General features: G+C 44.0%; 1 protein-coding gene across 7 annotated transcripts in view; it reads right to left on the bottom strand.

Annotated features, from left to right (window-relative positions):
* USO1 (USO1 vesicle transport factor) overlaps positions 1–14,601 on the bottom strand; it is a 37,257-nt gene extending 22,656 nt beyond the window's left edge. For 4 of the 7 annotated variants that reach the window (XM_074866997.1, XM_074866999.1, XM_074866998.1 and 1 more), the window contains exons 1-5: positions 14,447–14,601; positions 13,931–14,017; positions 13,748–13,812; positions 7,538–7,617; positions 1,696–1,796 (exon numbers count right to left, since the gene is read on the bottom strand). In XM_074866997.1, coding sequence (XP_074723098.1) covers positions 1,696–1,796; positions 7,538–7,617; positions 13,748–13,812; positions 13,931–14,017; positions 14,447–14,512 — 399 coding nt within the window. In that variant the 5' untranslated portion in view covers positions 14,513–14,601. Of the gene's footprint in view, positions 1–156; positions 251–1,695; positions 1,797–3,693; positions 3,717–7,537; positions 7,618–13,747; positions 13,813–13,930; positions 14,018–14,446 lie in introns of those variants that run through there. The other 3 variants (XM_074867001.1, XM_074867002.1, XM_074867003.1) reach the window with 3 other exon arrangements.
* Between the last annotated feature and the right edge of the window lie 3,121 nt (positions 14,602–17,722).

Here is a 17,722-nt window from a genome sequence, read left to right as displayed (position 1 = left end):
CTCATAAATCCAAGAGGGAAAGAACAGCAAGCCTTTTTATATCTTCTTCCTATTCCCAAACAGTAACAGCAGCTTCTCTGTTTAAAGTGGGTCTTGTCAGCAAGAAAAAAACTCAGGAACTGAGTCCATGGACAGACTTGACCAAGCACAACAAACCTTTGGGCTCCCCGAGTCAGCTCAAACTCATTCAACAGCTGGTGTCTGGACCCACATCTCAACTGAGTCACCTCACAGAGCTTTCTGTACTTCCAACCCCGCTGGTTTTAAAGCATCACCTGCAAGTAAGCCAGCTGATCATTTATTTGGACAAGCAGTCTTATTTTAACCCTGTTTCTGGTTACAAGTGAAAACTGAGTGCATGTCATCCTCTCCTCAGCACCCTACCTACCTCAGCTACTGGTCAAGGTAAACTTCTCCACTCTTGCAAGAGAGAGGTCGTAGCTAATCAATTTTCTAACTGCCTCATCAAACAGGCTAGATGGTTTATAAAGCTTTTTCTAAAACTGACTCTTGTACAGGACAAACTCTGAATGGCTTGATATTGCTAGCAAAGAGGATGCTGAACTATGGCATCAGCAGAGAAAAAAGAACACAACTTAAAAAAACTCACTGCAAGCTTCCAGTTCTGCACAATGCTATATACATTTTTATCAAATGACACTTGTGTGTGCAACTGCACACCAAGCTAGTGCCAACAGCCATGCAGCTCCACGTACAGGTTTCACCTATCTTTAGGACAGATGCTTGCTGTTTTGAACTGGCAGATCTCAGATTTGGATCAATAAAATCAACAGCACCCTGCTGCAGAGTAGATCCTAGTCTAACTTGTAACAGATACATCAATCAAGTATATCTTGGATTTTCCTAAAGCATGTATTGCATTTATTAATCTCAGGAGTATGTTTATAAGCCAACCTTTCACCTCACAAAATAGTTTTATAGGACTGTCAGCCACAAACTGAAGTTTCAGAAAAATAATTTCACTAACTCACTAATCATAGCCTACAAAACTGTGCTCCTGATTTGCATTTCCATCTACTGAGGCTAAAATTCAGCATTCAAGGGATTAAGCCTCACATATATTGACAAATGTTTAATACTGCTGAAAGCATGACTTAAGTTTCCTACGGGAAGAGAACAACATCACATTTTTACTGAAGATGGACTGAAGAGAAAAAAAAAAGAAAAAAGATTCATGTTTTTCTTTCTCTAGCACAATCATATTCTTAGTTTGGAAATAAAATTTTTAGCAGTTGAAAATAAAGAAGCAGTCCTTGAGAATAAAACCACAGGAAAATGAGTTAAACACATCATGCTGATGGAAAGCGGTCACTCTTTCTATTTGAAGTGCATCTCAACAGCCATTACTATCTCATTATCATTTAATGGTAATCTGAAAAGTTATCCTTCTATGAGTGACAACAGTTGCTGTTCGTGGACCAATAATTTTTACTGTTTCTAATCAAATATCTAAAACCCTTTCAATATTATCCTGTCTTAAAAGCTGCACTAATGGCATTCATCCAGGTCATAGTCTTGACTCACCTCCAAACCCACATTCACTGTGTCTAAGAATACCTCACATTTGACATAGGCTTCACCAGTAAGGTAAAAACATAGCTTTAACCATTAAGATAACCTCCCTTTACAGCACTACATATCCCTCAGTATTCCAAGTATAATACTGTTACTCACCTCCACAAGAGTCAACAAGAGTGTGACATTTTCTTGCTGTTTAATGAAAATCTCTGTAAATTGACTTCCCAAATCATCAACTTGTTTCGGTAAGTTTTCTTCTGTAATAGTAAAAAACAATGTATTACAGCACACAATTGGAAAAACTTCAGGTAGTTGTGATTTTTTTATTCTTACTAAAATAGGGCCATGGGTGACAAAAAGGTTGAAAGTCACTGCTATAATGTTGATTGAATTATTTTCAAAATAAACACTGACACAAGCTTTGCTCAAAAGAGAAAACCTACATTATTCTAAACATAGATTCTGTTAATAGATATTTTGTTTTAAAAATAGGAGGGAACCAAGAATCTACTAAACAAACTCATTTCAGCATTAAAAGAAAAAAATCCTATCTCCATTGATCATAATCAACCAATTTCACAGTTGTCACCCTCACACTTGCCTGTTGCAGGTATAACCAAGCACACTCTTAAGTGAGCAGAGAATTCAGAGAGAAAAAAAGAATCCTCCCAGAAGAGGAGAAGCAGAAAGCCCCAAAGTGGTTGCGTTCGCATGCAGTTGAACTGATCCAGTAGAGAAGTTCCTTATAAGGACTACTCACTACTGCACAAAAGCAAAGTACATTTCATACCAGGAGGCTTGAAGCAAGCGCTGGGGAATATAAACCATCTAAAGCTAAATGGCTCAAACACCTCATTTATTTATTTTGGTTTAGCAATAGAAAATACCTAAACATCAGGAAAGGAGAGTAACTTTGACACAGATGAGCATCAAAACCTCTCAGTTTTGGAATCTGAATTAATTCCACAAGGGAAATGAAGTCCCATTCTGTTATTTACTCTTCAGTTGTGAGGAGCTGGGGTAGTACATGAACTGTCTTACACAATTATTTCATGCATCACTGTTGCACAAAAAAAAAAATCAAAAGCATTCCACAAAACAACAGAAAACATGCAAACAGCATCTCTGCACCACTGCTGTTTTCTAGGCTGAAGGACAATTTACAAAGCTATTTCACAAAACAGTTGTATGTAGGTACTACTGGTTGGCATAGTTAAGGAATTTCAGTTGAAAAGCTGAGGAAGAGCAATTCTAATTCAAAGGGAGTTTTTTATTATACTTTCATTTTGGACAGGAAGAGAAGACATTTCATTCAAGTCCAGTACAGTTTCTGAGACCTCAGCTTTTCAACAGCTCCCCAGTAGTTCAAATCGAGTCCCTCTCAATAGGGGCAGGAATTCACTTGTACATGACACCAGTGGCCACCCCATATGAAATGAGTCTCTCATGAAGTTTAAAAAACAGGTTGGGTTTTGCTTGGTTGTCTTTACACAAGGCTTCTGCAACATCACAGGAAGCCAATGAACACAAATTAACTGCTAGGGGAGCAATACACAGGGTACATCCACTCATACCCAATTCCAGCCAAGCACCCTTCCCCCTACAAAGCTCCCTCTCCCTACACATCCCGCAAACAACATGCTGCTTTGGTGCCTTCTCTCTTCATAACCGCCAAGCCTCTCCTGTCCCACAGAGCACGCTGCCACCTGCCCAGGCTCTATTCTGCAGTTTAGGCAGTTCAGGCAGCCCAACGCTTCACTGAAGAGCCGCAGCAAAGACACTGCTGCTCATCTTCGAAATCAGGTTGCCCTAGAAATCATGCAGATGTACATTCAGGACTGCAACACCATCCCACACTAGCTGATGAAACCACAGGAAATACGTGGTAAAGCCACTGAATTTCTGACCAAATCCTAAGGTCTTGATTTGGTCAAGTAAAGGCAAAACGAGGATTTTTTTCTCCTGCTTAAACCACAGGATTTACAGCCTTATCAAGGAGTCACTAACAAACCATTAACAACTGAGCAGCTGTAAAAAGGGTCAAAGACCACACATAATCTTCAAACTCTGTACCTTGTTAGGGGTATAGCAAAACAGAGAAATGAAAGGACCATAAAAATTTAGTGCCAAGAAAACAATGTAAATTCAACCAACCCAATTCAAGCTGTTAGTGGTGGTGATTTGCTTCAAGGTATCAGTTTGTAAGATCTCATTTTTAAGGATTTCCAATACAGGAAGGAGGTTTGGTGTCTGGAAGGCCAAACAAAGAGAGTAGCTGATCATTTCTCTAATGTAGTACAGCTACAGTTCTCCCTTGGAGCAGGCTTATCGGTAGGTAGCTTACAAGAGGGAGAGAGAAGCAGCACCAGTCTGTTGTAAATTTACAGCTGCAGAAACGATGAAATACTAACAAAAGATGCCAAAAGGGAGGACAGACTGTGTGCTAAAATAACTCCAGCCCAGGCATGCAGCATCTAGCAGAATACAAGTCCGATAGTGAGCTCTCTGAAGCTGAAGGGCTTATCAAGTCTGGGTCACTCCTGGTTTACATGATTGAACAAAAAAAACCCAAAACAGGTAAGCCAACTCCACAAAAGTTCAGTTGCTGCACTTGCTACTGTAGAATAAGAGCAACTCAGCTGACTGTCATACATGGATTGCACACGCTGTAGCTTGCTGTAAACCAAGGAAAGCTCATAGACCTAAACTTTTTTAAATAGATGCTTAAGTCAAAATATTTCATTTTGAATTTTCCATGGGCCGTGACTGAACATCTTGTTCTTTCCCAAACTCACCTACAAATAGCAAGTGTTTGACCTATGGATTCCTCCTAATCTCAACTCTTGTCCTTGCACAAATTCTGAGTACCAAGGCAAAACCTGAGCAGTGTACTCAACTTACACGGCCTCTTACAAGTTAGCTGTAGTTTTTATTTATTCCAAAAGCTTGACTCTAGTTCAGGACGTTTAGAATTCTTCCATAAAAGGGACAAATTAAAATTGTCTTCTTTTTTTTCCTCTCTCAACTCTTGCTTTTTCCTATCAGTATTTCTTCCACTAAATTTAAATTTAAAAAAAAAAAAAGAGAGGAGCCAGACAGAAAGAAAAAGGCAAAGTAAAACTACATCTTCTACTTATGTGGATACACTACAGATCTTGCAACCAGACTTCAACCCATAATCGGTCTTTAAATCTACACATTCACAGGGCTCAAAGAGAACAACTTCCATCTATCAAGATTAGCTCTTAGTGATTCACTAACAAGCAGCACTGCAAACTAGAATTTAATCTTAAAGTACATTTTGATAAAACCAGTTTTAAAAGGAGAACATACAAAGTGTTAGTCGTAACTTACAGTAGAATTGAACACTGTATTTTAACATGCATTGCTTAAAAGAGACACTGTGAAGGATGCTTACGTGTAGCACATGCATTTGTGTCGAACTTCAGGGCTGCCTGAAAACAGACACTGTTCACAAACTTTTGATCATTAAAATCCTACCAGTTCTGAAGCTGCACATGACATCCTAAACAAGAATTTATTATTATAATCTCCAGAGACCTGCTGGCATTCAACATGCCCATTATTTCTCATCACATGAGAAATAAAATTGGGAAGATGCTTCAGCTCCAAAGAAAATGTACAAAGCAGAATGCAAAAATCTTTCACTAAGCTTCAATGCAAGTCTTTACAGTGTCTTTTTTAAACAGTAGCGAGTGTTACAGGTGTGAGTAGCAAACTAGGCCTAAAACAAAGTGCCATATTTATACAAGTAAAGGTTTTTACCTTCAGAATCATCTGTCAATGCAGATAAAAGAAAAAGAAACAAGAGAAAGGTTTACAAGTTGAATAGCTTTCCAAACAGCACAACCAATAGCAGCATAGGCTCAGATTTTACAAGCAGCCATCCTAGCTTTCTACAGCAGCAATTACTCCTTCGAGTAGTTCTTATGAAAGTGGCTGAACTAAACAACCCCATACTGTTACAACACTGGTGATCTCACATAACTCAAGTTTGTCAGTTCTTTGCTCCTTGTAATAGCGTGCTAATAACATTCTGTCGAGTCCATAATCAAGGCCACCACCATGAACATGGATTCACCAGCACTGTAAAACTGATCTTGTTCAAAACCTCTTTCATCAAGATCAGGCAACTGGACAAACAAGGAAAAGGAGGACAGATAAGCAAAGCAACAATTTGAGAGATGGTTAAGAATATCATATCACAGAAGGATTTCAGCTTGAAAGTCTCTTGCAGCTACGTAAGACAAGACAGTTCATTGCAGAAGGTACTGTGAAAGGACAGATCACGCAACATAATGCCAACATACTGGCATAAATTTATTCATATTGGAGAACCCTCACCTACTTTCCATAAGGTTATTTATCACTTAAGGAGCCTTTGAAGAAATATCTTGGGGTAGATACTGCAGACAAGATACTTCAACTCAAATGGCAGCATCACCTCATATTTTGCCCATTCACAGGAGCATTTGCACTCCACTACATGTAATGGAAACTGAAAAATGAGATACAAGTGCTGTGAAGAACTAGAAAGACTCGTGAGGTCCATGGCAAACCAGGATGTTATGAACCCACAGATATTCAGCCATCTTCTGCTCACACTCTATTTATGCTTGTCAAAGACCTCTGAATTTTTTGGGGCAAGCTGGCATGATAGATTTTCACATTCATTAGAATGTATGTCCTACAAGCTTTTTTATTTGTTGTTGATATCTTCCCCTTAAAGTCTTGGAAAGCAAGACTACAACCCTTTGGCTTCAATTACTAGTTTAAACAGTGATCAAGCCAAGACCTGATTTGCAAATACAAACATAAGTGGGTTTCCAAATAACACCTGCAACAATGCACAAGTAAAATGTCAGAAAGGTCAACTGAATCCCGCAGTTGGCACTACTATACACCCTGCTTCAGCTTAACGGCTAGTAATCTTTCTGGCAGAGCCACCTACTTGGCAGCTGCCTGCATGACTGTAACTAGTACCCGGTCTCCATTCTCCCCAGTGATGGTGATGAGAGCAAGTGCATAAAGGCTCAGCATCTGACAGACATCGCACTTGGGTTGAGGCCTCCTCCCAAGCTAGCACTTGCATGGCCCTCAGCCAGATGCCATCCCCATTCTCTAGACACGTCCTTGATGTTCAAAACAAGGAAACTCTGACTGTCCTGCCCTCCGCACTCTTCAAGAGCCTGAAATGGTTATAATACACAGCTGTTCTACTTGTCACAAGCATCTGGCTCTTCTTCAGTCTGGGCACTCGCAGCTCCTATTCATGTATTTAAGGAACATTCTTCTTGCTCAAGCCTACTTTGGGTAACTGCTGTCATTTTCTTCAGTGTACTGATGTTTCTGTGAAATAGGGGGTTATTTTTAAGAGCTGTAACCACTTAACTGGCCTTTGAGACCAGATTTGATGGCCGATCAAAACAGGCCTTTGAAAATAAAGGCAGGGGGGTCTGGGAGTTTCACAGCCTAGCTGTACAGTGACTACTTCTACATGTAGCTATCTTGGGAAGGACAGGCAGAGTCTCTCTCTAAAATGCCACAGTAGGGCTGGAAAAGGAGGCTTTCACACTTACATATAGCCACCTCATCATAAGCACCTGAGATTTTCTCTCAATATCCTTCTTAAATCATTAGATCTTAATGTCCCATTTGACAGTAACAGCCAGAACTGTCCTTTCCCGATAGCAAAAAATTACTCGATTCTTTATTTACAAACTAAAAAGAATTTTCCTATTCCAACCTGGCTGCTGTTCACAGCACATAGTTTTTGAAATTTATAAGCAAAAGATCCAGTATTACTTTAATGCAAGCTGCATACAACAAGATTTTTAGCGTTGTCATTAACAGCTACACAATAACAAAGCAAGTCTTAGCATTAGTAAATCACAGAGTATTACAGTTTATAATTTGAAAAAACCCACCAAGGAAAGCACCCCCACAGTTAATAGAACTATTACTACCAAGCGCTTACCTTGCTCCTCCTCTTCTAGGTCATTCGATATTACATTGTAGAGAGTGTCCAAGGCATAGCCAATTATTTCAGAATCTGAACTGCAAATGAAAGAACCACTTTTCTTTAATGACTTATTTCCAACTACTCTTACAACATTGTTTTTCTGCACAGGCAGAATTAGTTCAAGTGCGAAGGACTGATATTGACAGACATTTTTGTAATACCATGTAACCATGGAGCTGCCTAGTCCCTGAATGGAGTCGAACTCCTTTTCCCAGTTCCATTCCCTCAGGCAGCCATATCCAGAAAGTCTGGTGACACAGGATGACCAGACAGGAAGCTTCACTGTAAGCATGTCTTCCATTGCCTGAGTCACTCCTTCCAACCTGCTACTCAAGTATACTAGGGAGAAATCTCTCAGAGGGATTCAGACCCCTTCCCAGAAAGTCATTCAAGAAAGCTGCAGACAAGCTTCAGCACCGTCCCAGGAAAGACCCTCCCTGCTACCCTGTCAGCAAGAACCAGGGGCCAAAAGCTTGCTCTCCACATGAAATCCATGGCGACAGCTGCGGATTCTCCCGAAAAGGCCAGCCTCTGTGTCACCAACCAGGACTACACCCAGTTATTAAGGGATTTTGAACTCCAAGCATCCCCAGGAAGCTGCCGGGCAGCCAATATAACCCCAAAACATTAGTCCACCCAAATCTCTTCTCTTAATAAACCCTGCTTTAAGAGAGACCTATTTCTTCTGCACTACAAAGCCTAAACAATCTGTAAACCTTATGCTACAACAAAGACTGAGTGCAAGAGTTTAGGGGGGGAAATCTCACCGTTTTTGCTGATTGCTTTGTTGCTTATAAACCAGAAAAGTATGAAAGCACAGCTGGTGAAAAAACAAAGGAAAAGAAAACCTAACATCACAAAGGAAGGCACTTCAGAGTGCAGGGAGACATACCTCACAGTTGTTTTCATGTCTTGCCCCAGCATCAGAAGAGCATGCTGGCAAAATAAGAACTCTCATTCAAGCTTTTCAGTATTTGCTTTCACTGACGTCTAAGGCATACAAAATAAGGCCTCCACACCAAAGATAAATTTGCTTTTTAAGAAGCTATTGGGCCAGTTCAGAGCAGAGGCCTAAAAACAACATAACCAGCAATCTTAAAAGCCAAAGCTTAATTGAGGCCAACTATCTCTGCTAGACCACTAATTAAAGATGAGACCTACAGCAGTTGTTGCAACCAAGAAAACTAGAGATGTTTCAGGGTGATCCACCAGCTTTGAGAAGACAGAACAGAACAACGCGTACCTACATTTCTTGTATCACTACAGCAACAGCTTTAGCGAGCTGTCAAAGGGACACCTCACCACCCTTTCTACAACTCTCACACTAAATCAAAAGGTAGAAACAATCAGATGTCAGTGTAGTTTGTTCTTGCACCTTAGGTTTTGAATTGAGTCCTTGTCATGCTGACATCCTCCCTGGACACATGCTTTTATCCTCAGTTTTTCCTCACTCAACTCATACCACCTGCTTTTAAGCTGGGCTGTAATGGAAACAAAAGGGGGGGGGGGGGAAAAAAACTCCTCCTCTGCCAAACTGTTAGTCAAAGCAAGTAAAAGAAGCTTTTAGTCCATGTAAACCATCTCATCCAGCAGGTATACTCAGATTTCCAGCCTGCTTATGTTTTCCCTTTATTGTAATTTTAGTTCTTCAACACAGGACTACAAAGCCTGTGGTTTCCTTTTAATGTAACTGAAACAATTCCACATCTGAAAAAACACATAGAAATTATTTCCTGGAAACTTAAAAAAACTCAAGCTGCAGCCTTGCTTTGCCTTTCCCTCACAGCAGCTACAAAAGAATAAGCAAATTTTATGTAGATGTGGTAAAAGCAGGCCTTGTTTCTCTTTTGAAAGAGGAACCCATCACAAAACAAGGAGCACAGCATACTATCTTTGCTGTTCACTGCCTTGCTACCATCTGCTGTTCACCACATACAACATCTTATTGATTATTCTGTTCAGACTGAAGCTGTGCAGCTTTTGCTCTGTAGTGAGTATCAGTCAAGAAATAGACTTCCAGTCTCTCATGCATCCATAAAAGATGCAGCCTTTATGCAGTGCAACAAGGCAGCATAAGCCACCTCAGGCACCTGCCCTCTGCTAGTTGTGCTTTCATGTGGCACACGACCAAGATGTCAGTGCAGCACTCCATGAGTTCACAAACAATAGCAAAGAAGTATCATATGGAAGTGAAGGCACCCTTGTATTGCCCTGCCCAGGTAGGGTGCCTCAAAAATGTTTGTACCTGTTCTAAAACTACAGCCTTTCACTGTCAGAACAGACAAGCATCTTCTGTACTGTCAAAAAAAGCATGGAAAGGCAGAGTGTTTCTATCATGTCATCAAGCACAGCACACCTGGAAACGAGGGCTTTTTGTTACCCCTAAAACTCAAGTAATGGAAAAGCTATCAAAGGGGTAATGACGTTTATATTACCTCTTACAGAAATTTTAATGAAAAGCATATTACAATTGGAAAATTTGGAACCAATAGCACATAAATAACTCAGGTTTGTGACTTTCTCTTAGGTTCATATTATATTTCAAACTATGAGAATTATCTCGCTGGAATTTAAAAACCTTGTTATGTAAGTAGAACCAAAGCAGTTAAAGATCAAGTTGACTTCTCGCTCTGGTGCCTTCTCTCACACCAACAGTTAGCGGTACTGGTCTGTTCTACAGTCAATGCCAAATTTTTTTCAAAATAATCCCTGGTGGGATGTGGCAACATCCAGACAGCAAGTCAGGATAACTCCTCTAGTAGATCCCACTTCGTACTTCATATTACAAAATAAACATCTGGCCTAAGAACACAGGTGTGTGTATAAGAGTCTGGAACATTTAAAGGCTGCCTCAGGAGTGTTACCTGGCTCCAAGACAGCTGATGTGCATAGCTGAAAAAAATAGTGAAAGAAGTCAGTTTTCTACAGGACAAGTTTTAAGCAATCAAGCAGGAGATGAAGCTTAAGGCACTCTACAAGTAAACCATATAACAAGTGAAATGACATGTTCATTTAAGAGACAGAAGTGGTGTATTTCTGTTCCAGGATAAAGGCTCTAGCTAAGTTGAAGCAACAGTGTAAGATCTGAGGACAGAAATGAGAACAAGACACAAGAAGCACTCACGATTTCAGCACAGCCATGCAAACCAGGCCTTTTCCCTACTAAAGTGAGGAGATGAAGCTATAAAATGCCTCTCACCTCGTATTAACAACTTCGGAGTCAAGAAAATATCAGCATGCCTTATAAAGAGATAAAGACCAAAGAGATAAAGAAAGGCGCTATACACTGCAAGGGAAGTAAATGATTAGCACAGCAATAAGAGTGCAAATGGAAGGAAGGAAAGAACTACTACTACAGAGCTGATACCATACTTGTGCTTATCCCTTCAAATCCCAAGGGAAGGAACAGTTGATTCACCAAAATCAGGAGATACATCGGAGATGAAAGACAGCTAGTTTTTTACTCAAAGGTTGCATGAATAATTACTAACACAATTCTCAGAAAAGATAAGAGCTGTGCTATCATACTTGGCTGAGAAGGTCTTAAAACCAGATGACTTTTCGATTGAATCTGATTTCACAATGAGCTTATTTGCATTGGGAAATAATAATCTCTTAGCAGGAAAGTTGCTTCAATTTTTCATATTGCTATTACATATTCCAGCAAGACAAATGCTGCTGAAGATCAAACAGTTGTGCATCTTGAACTATTCCATTAATTTTTGTAAAGACATAATAGACAAGTGTGTTTGCACTTGTTACTGTTCTCACATTACAGGTCTCTCTACACCAGCTATCCATGCCACTCACACGCTGAGAATTCAAGAGACCCATGCCTGCTGCTGGCTCCTCCCCTGTAATTCTTTCCACCCAAACACCCCACCCCTGCAAAAAAAAGGCTGGAGAGCAGATTAAGCCTCATCTGATATACTCCAAACAAGCCCTGCTTCTACTCAAGTGGGACCTAAGAGGGGAATCCCGTGGATTATGTTCACATTCTGATGCACACAAAAACACAGCAACTACAGGTGCACATCCCAGACAACAGGCAGATAGGTGTGTAACATCTCCAGTCAATAAAATAACAACCATCAGCAGCTTCATGGCCAAAAAGTTTCACCTCAGGAGCTCAGTCACCCATCTTCAGGCCAACCTAATAATCACTGAAAAAGCACACACTTCCCTAAAGCTAAACTGCAGAGGAAAACAGAAGTGACTATTTTGACTTCAGCATACTGTTTTCCTGGTCCTTTCATCTTTCTAATCAAATTAGACCTTCTGTAAGCTTAAACTTCACAGCAACAGTGTAAATGTACAGGGCCAGCACACTCAAGTCACTCACATGACTACAGTAACATGTGAGAAGACAACTTGAGTCAATCATTTGACTTCTGTTTTCTCTGAAGTTGCATTGCTGCTTCTTAAAAATAATCTTAAGCAGCTGCAATGCAAAAAAATAGAGAAGGGAATGAGCATTTTCCACTTCTGCAGAAAGCTTCAGGGCACCTGAGGTAGACACTGCAAAGGCCCAAAGATCACACCTACGGGCCCGCACTGAAACAGCGATGACAGCGCTCTCCTCTGTCAGGCCGCCATCCTCTCAAGTTCAATATACCAGTCACACCGGGCATCAGGGACAGCTGAGCCTGCAACTCATTTATTCAACCCGTTACTCAGATGAGCTGACTTTGATTTGTATTCCTTGTATTGAGTCCCCAAAGCCTCACCTCTGCAGTCACTGACACCCACACACGTGAACTTATCAGACACAGGGGCTACAACTCAACCTCTCTCAAATGAGCCACAGCATACATACAACATGTAGGCCAGCTGATGTGCTGCTCTACCACAAAACATGCAATAGGAAATCAGATTATCAACATTTTGTGGAAGAGAGCATTTTTTCAGTTGAAAACCCAAAACCCACAAAGATATATTTATTGTTTTTTGAACTGCAGCCCAAGTCACACAAGACATCTGCACAGAGCTCCAGCACACACAAATTCCAAAGGGACAACTGAAGTCCAAAAAGCACTCAAGGGAAAGCTCTCAAGTTCCTGCCCTGAAGGGTTCAGGTCAGCATCTCAAAGGAAAGAAGATCAGTAGAGCCCCGCCTCCCGTCTCAAAGTTCAAATCTGGCCTCAAGAGCAGGTAAGTGGATGAAAGCAGGCTCCTTGACCTAATTTTTTGAAGGGCTTTCCCCTTCGTGTCAGTGACAGTTACATCTATAACCTTTTCTCTCACTGTTTGCATCACACAAGTTGCATGTAGGCCAGACATTCGTTTTTAACTACCCAGTCAACAGAATTGAAATAACACCTCGTTCTGGACCCTGAACTGCTGCTTTTCCTAGTTCTTCTCTGTCTTAACATTAGAAGATGCTTCCCATGTACACACATGCAAGCAGTCCACATATGCCTTTATGAACCTTTATGTTTACCAGCTTTATGTTCAAATCCAGACTGAAAGACTGCAAACAGGTTCCAAATTACAACATGTGGGTACAATCAAGTACAGCAATGCGATAAATGGCAGAAAGAGAGGGATAGCAAAGATACTTTACATGCTGAATTGCATATTACATTCTAGCCCACATAAAGTATTTAGACTCATCATCTGTCTTAACAGCAGCCATGGAGTCCAGCTCTCCTGTTTACTGGAACCCTTCAATATAAATGTCTGCATTACTCCCCATGACAGAATTATTCTACTAATTTATCTGATGACACACATCTGAGAAGACACACATTTGCTGACTTCATTTTCTCTTCTTTCTGTCTAGTTCACCTTTTGCCCAATAACAGGTTGATTTGGGTTCTTTCCAATACTGTATTTAATTAACATTGTCAATTTAGATTTAGCTTTCCCCAGCGGTGGAAACTGACCACTGAGAAGCATTAAGATGCACTTTGGTGCCACCTTTACTGTAGAACTGGCCTTTCTGTCCCTCTCATCCAAGTTCCTGGAATTCTGTTCTTCTCACCTCTGGATATGCTCTAAGTTTGTCATCATTAAAAGCCACCGCAGCAGCAGTTGTTAGAAACCCAGCTCCGCTCCTAGCTTTGCAAGCACACGGAGCCAAGCCTGTATTTGCTGGTTTCAGCAGCAGAGAAGGGTCAGGTTGGCAAGCTGGAGGTGGCTGCCAGAAGCCAGCCACACGCTTACCGGTCTGTCTGAAGAACGTGGATGAGATGTTCCATAGCCTGGATGCCTACCTCCAATCGGTATTTCTATTTGGGAAAAATTGAATAGTTAATGGTCTAGTTCAAAGTCCAAACAAAGCTTTTTAAGCAATATATCACAAAACTATTAAAAACTCACACAGCTCTTCAGGAAGTTGGTACTTACCTTAGATAACGACTTAAGAGCACGTACAGCATCCCTCCGGTCATCCAATAAAGTGGAAGAAGCTACGCGGTCACAGAGCTTCTGAATCTGGAAACGGAGAAGATGCGCGTGGTAAGAGCGAGGCTGCCACGGCTGCCTAACAGATTCCAAAGCGCTCCACCTCACACAGCCCGACCTCGGGAAATGCCCGGGCGAGCCGTGAGTTCCCCACGTTCAAGCGATAACGTCACTTCTCCGAGCAGAAGGCGGCACCACCGGCACAAACCCGAGCCCGTCAGTACAACCCCGGCACGCTCGGGAACGGGGCAGGACGCCGAGGGAGGCTGACGGACCCGCTCGGCACGGCGCTGTCCCGGCCGGCGGCGGCTCCACACCGGCAGCCGCAATCGCTCCCTGGGCCGCGGCCTAGCCGAAAGCAAGCCGCCGGCACAGGCCCGCGGCCACCGGCTCCCGGCGCAGCCCCGCTCCCGCCGGCAGCGGCTAGGCCCCGCCGAGCAGCCGCCCCTCCCCGCTCACCGTCTCGGCGCCGGAGGGCTGCGGCCCGGCGCTGGGGCCGCCCATGACGCCTCGCAAGAAGTTCATGGCGGCGCGGCCAGCACAGCTCGGCCTCGTCCCCAGCCCCCGCTGCCGCCGCTCCCGGACCCGCCGCCGCCCCCGTGACGGAAGCGGCCGCCGCGCCTGCGCCGCGACGTGGCGCCGACGTGGCCACCGCCTGCCCGGGGGCGGGGCCGGGCGGGAGCTCCGCCCCCTCCGGGGCCGCGCCCACGCGGGTGGCCAGTGGTGGGCGGGGCCTGCGGGCCGCGCGCCCTAGCCGCCACGTCTGGGCCGCTCGGCTGCCGCGGGCCGTGTCTCCGGTGGCCCCGCGTCCCTCCGCAGCAGCGGCGCACACGCTTCCCCCGTCCTGCCCGCCCGTGGACTGCGGCACTTCGTCCCACCCACAGTTAACGGAGCCCCAACACCCTCCTTCCCCTCATGACCAAGCAAGCGCGTTGAGCTTTTTAAACACGGTGGAACGCGAGGAAGCTCAGCCTTCACACCCAGGTTCATCCCAGCTGATAGTGCTCTTTGCCAGTGGTGTTTGCTACTCCCCTTCCTGCCTGCATTTTTCACTAGGAAAAAATAATAAAGTAGGGAAGAGCTGTGAATACCACATCAGCAGGAGGTTTTGCTATGTATTTGCTCAGAACAAACAACAGATCCACAGAGGCTGGTGGCATTAACCTGCCTAAGATCTAAACCCGACACACTCCAGTAACCCAGTTCCCCCCCGGCATCACAGGGCGTCTGCGTGTCCAGCACAACCCCAAGACAAACCCTAAGGCTTGGAATTCAGAAATTGTGTTTGATCATAATGAAAAAGAAAATTGTGATACCAACTCTGAACTAGAAGGAAAAAATTACTGTATTACATTTTTGGAACAGAATAAACTTAGTGAGAAACAGAGGGTTAGCCAGATACCAGAGATGGTTCAGTCTGAGAAGAGCACTAAGCAGTTAAATTTCTTTTGGATGCTGAATTTCCCCTCACCTGGTGCTACTGCAGCCCCTTCTGTAATGCTGCTGAGGAGCAGCGGCCAAGAATCAGTGCTGCCAGCGCTCCAGGCAGTGCATCTGCACCTCAGCTCCCAGCTTGATGCAGCCCTCCTGACCGTTTCCCACAGGATTTTTAGTTTAGTAGTATGTTAGGGGTTTTGTATATTACATTACAGCATATTTTATAGCAACAATCGCAAATTAACACAGAAAAGAAGCCATCCTCTTACTTGGGACTAAAACTGGTTCATTTCATTCCAGGGAGAAAACCCCTCTCACATCACAATTTAAGAGCTTTGGGAATTTTATTTTCCCCATCAACTAAAGAATGAAACCAACATTTTAAATTAAAATATGTAATTGAAACTAAACATTTACTCTTCCCATATCCTAAAACTAATAGCTTTTGGATGTGGCAAACCCCTCAACCTATTAAGCAGATGCAGAGCAATCCCATCTCATTTCTGTAATCCTTCACAGACACACACCTGCAATTCATCTCTCATCTGCCCTGCATTGTCCCTCTTTGAGGAAAACCGCTTTTCTAAGCAACTGCCTTTTTCCCAGCATCATCTTCTACAATGAGCAAGAAAAACCAAACTTCAACTTGCCAAGCACTCTCTCTGCTGTGCCACCAGGAACCTACCCAAAACCTCATGGCTGGCCACAGTTCTCCTTTTCCACTGACTCCATTTTTTCCCTGCGCAGACTCCAACTAGCACGGGAAGCAGAGGATTTCTACCTTGCTGGGCAGCAAGGAAACCTTCAGGGAGGTTTATGCGCCAAATAACCAGGTGCTTGACAGCAAACATGGCCATGTCTGCAGCAGGACACAGCCAGCCTGCCGTCACAGCACACAGCTGATACTGGCTTCACTCTGTCCTTCCCCCAAGGCATCAGAGCAGGTTGCCCCTGGGGCGAGAGGCTGAGCTGGAAGGGGTTGGCATCCCTGATGTCACTGTGCCCTCTTCCCAGCAGCCAACTGGCTCAACAAAGTGGAGCCAGAACCAGTTTACTTGCAACTGTCCTGGTCTGTAAATTCTTGGGATGCTCTCTTACACTTCAGTGCCCAGGGAGAAACAGGTTTTTTCTTTAAGAAAAAAAAACAAAACAAAACAAATCCTTGAGTAAAAAGGCTTTGGATAGCATAAAGGTTAAGAAAGGATCCCCCCTTCCTCATGGGGACAGTTCAAGGTGCTTACCTTTCTAGGCCAGCAGCACACATGCCAGAACTCATCTGAAATGCTCAAGCTGGGCATAGGGAAATTCTGACACTCACCAAGAAAAAAAAAAAAGAACAAAACCACATTCTCCCACAAAACAGAGATCTTTATTTCAAAGTTTTTCATCCTTACATATACAGACTCAGGGACAAAGATTTGCTTTAGACAAACATTTGATATGCCTCAACTGCTAAAGGCATTCACACCTCAACTTTTTACAAGTCAGTGGAACAATTCAGAGCCCTCTCAGACAAGGAGTTTGGAAGCATAATGTGCTTCAAGGCCCAGTTTTTGTCACATTGGGAAGTAATTATTTGATATTTGACCCACAATTGTTATTTTAGATCTCAGCATAGCTCAAAAAATTTCCATTTCAGTGTGGAGCTCTGAACTTGAGTTACGAATGGGGGAAATCTCTGCACGGAGATACCCGCTTTAAACCGACGCTGATGACACCCCTCACTTCTTAGGTTGCTGGAGACCTCCGTTAGAAGCAAAACGTTGCTCCCGTTCAGAAACAGCCGAGCTGGGGTGGCAGAAGGAGGGAAACCCCCCGGGAGGGACCGGGGCAACTCGCCCCCAGCGAGCCCGTGCACCAGCTGCGCCACGGTGGTCGGTACCGTGAGAACGCGCCACACTCCCACACCCGCCTTTTACGGTACCGAAGGCAGAACAGAGTTAGCTGAGCAACAAACGCGGTGGTTCCGCGCTCCCCGTGTGACCGGCGGGGCCGCGAAAGGCGCAACAGCCTACCAGCTGCACCCCCCCCCCCCCCGAGGGGCTCCCGCCGCCCGCCCGGGGCCCGGTAAGGGCCGTTCTCCGCAGCCGCCAGGCGGAAAACGCGCGCGCCGGCAGACGTCACAGCAGGAGGGCGGCGGGGATTGGCGGAGAGCGCCCCAAGGGAGCTGAGCTCCGCCCCGCCCCGCCCCACCCCGCGCGGGCCCAGCGCAGGCGCGCTCTCGCGCCCCCTCGCCTCCCCGCCCCGCCCCTCGTGGCCCCGCCCGCGCCCTCCCCACGCGCAGGCGCGCAGGCACGC

This window comes from Strix uralensis, chromosome 4 (genome assembly GCF_047716275.1).
Source record: "Strix uralensis isolate ZFMK-TIS-50842 chromosome 4, bStrUra1, whole genome shotgun sequence".
NCBI lineage: Eukaryota > Metazoa > Chordata > Aves > Strigiformes > Strigidae > Strix > Strix uralensis.
This window is presented reverse-complemented; position numbering and strand designations above follow the sequence as displayed.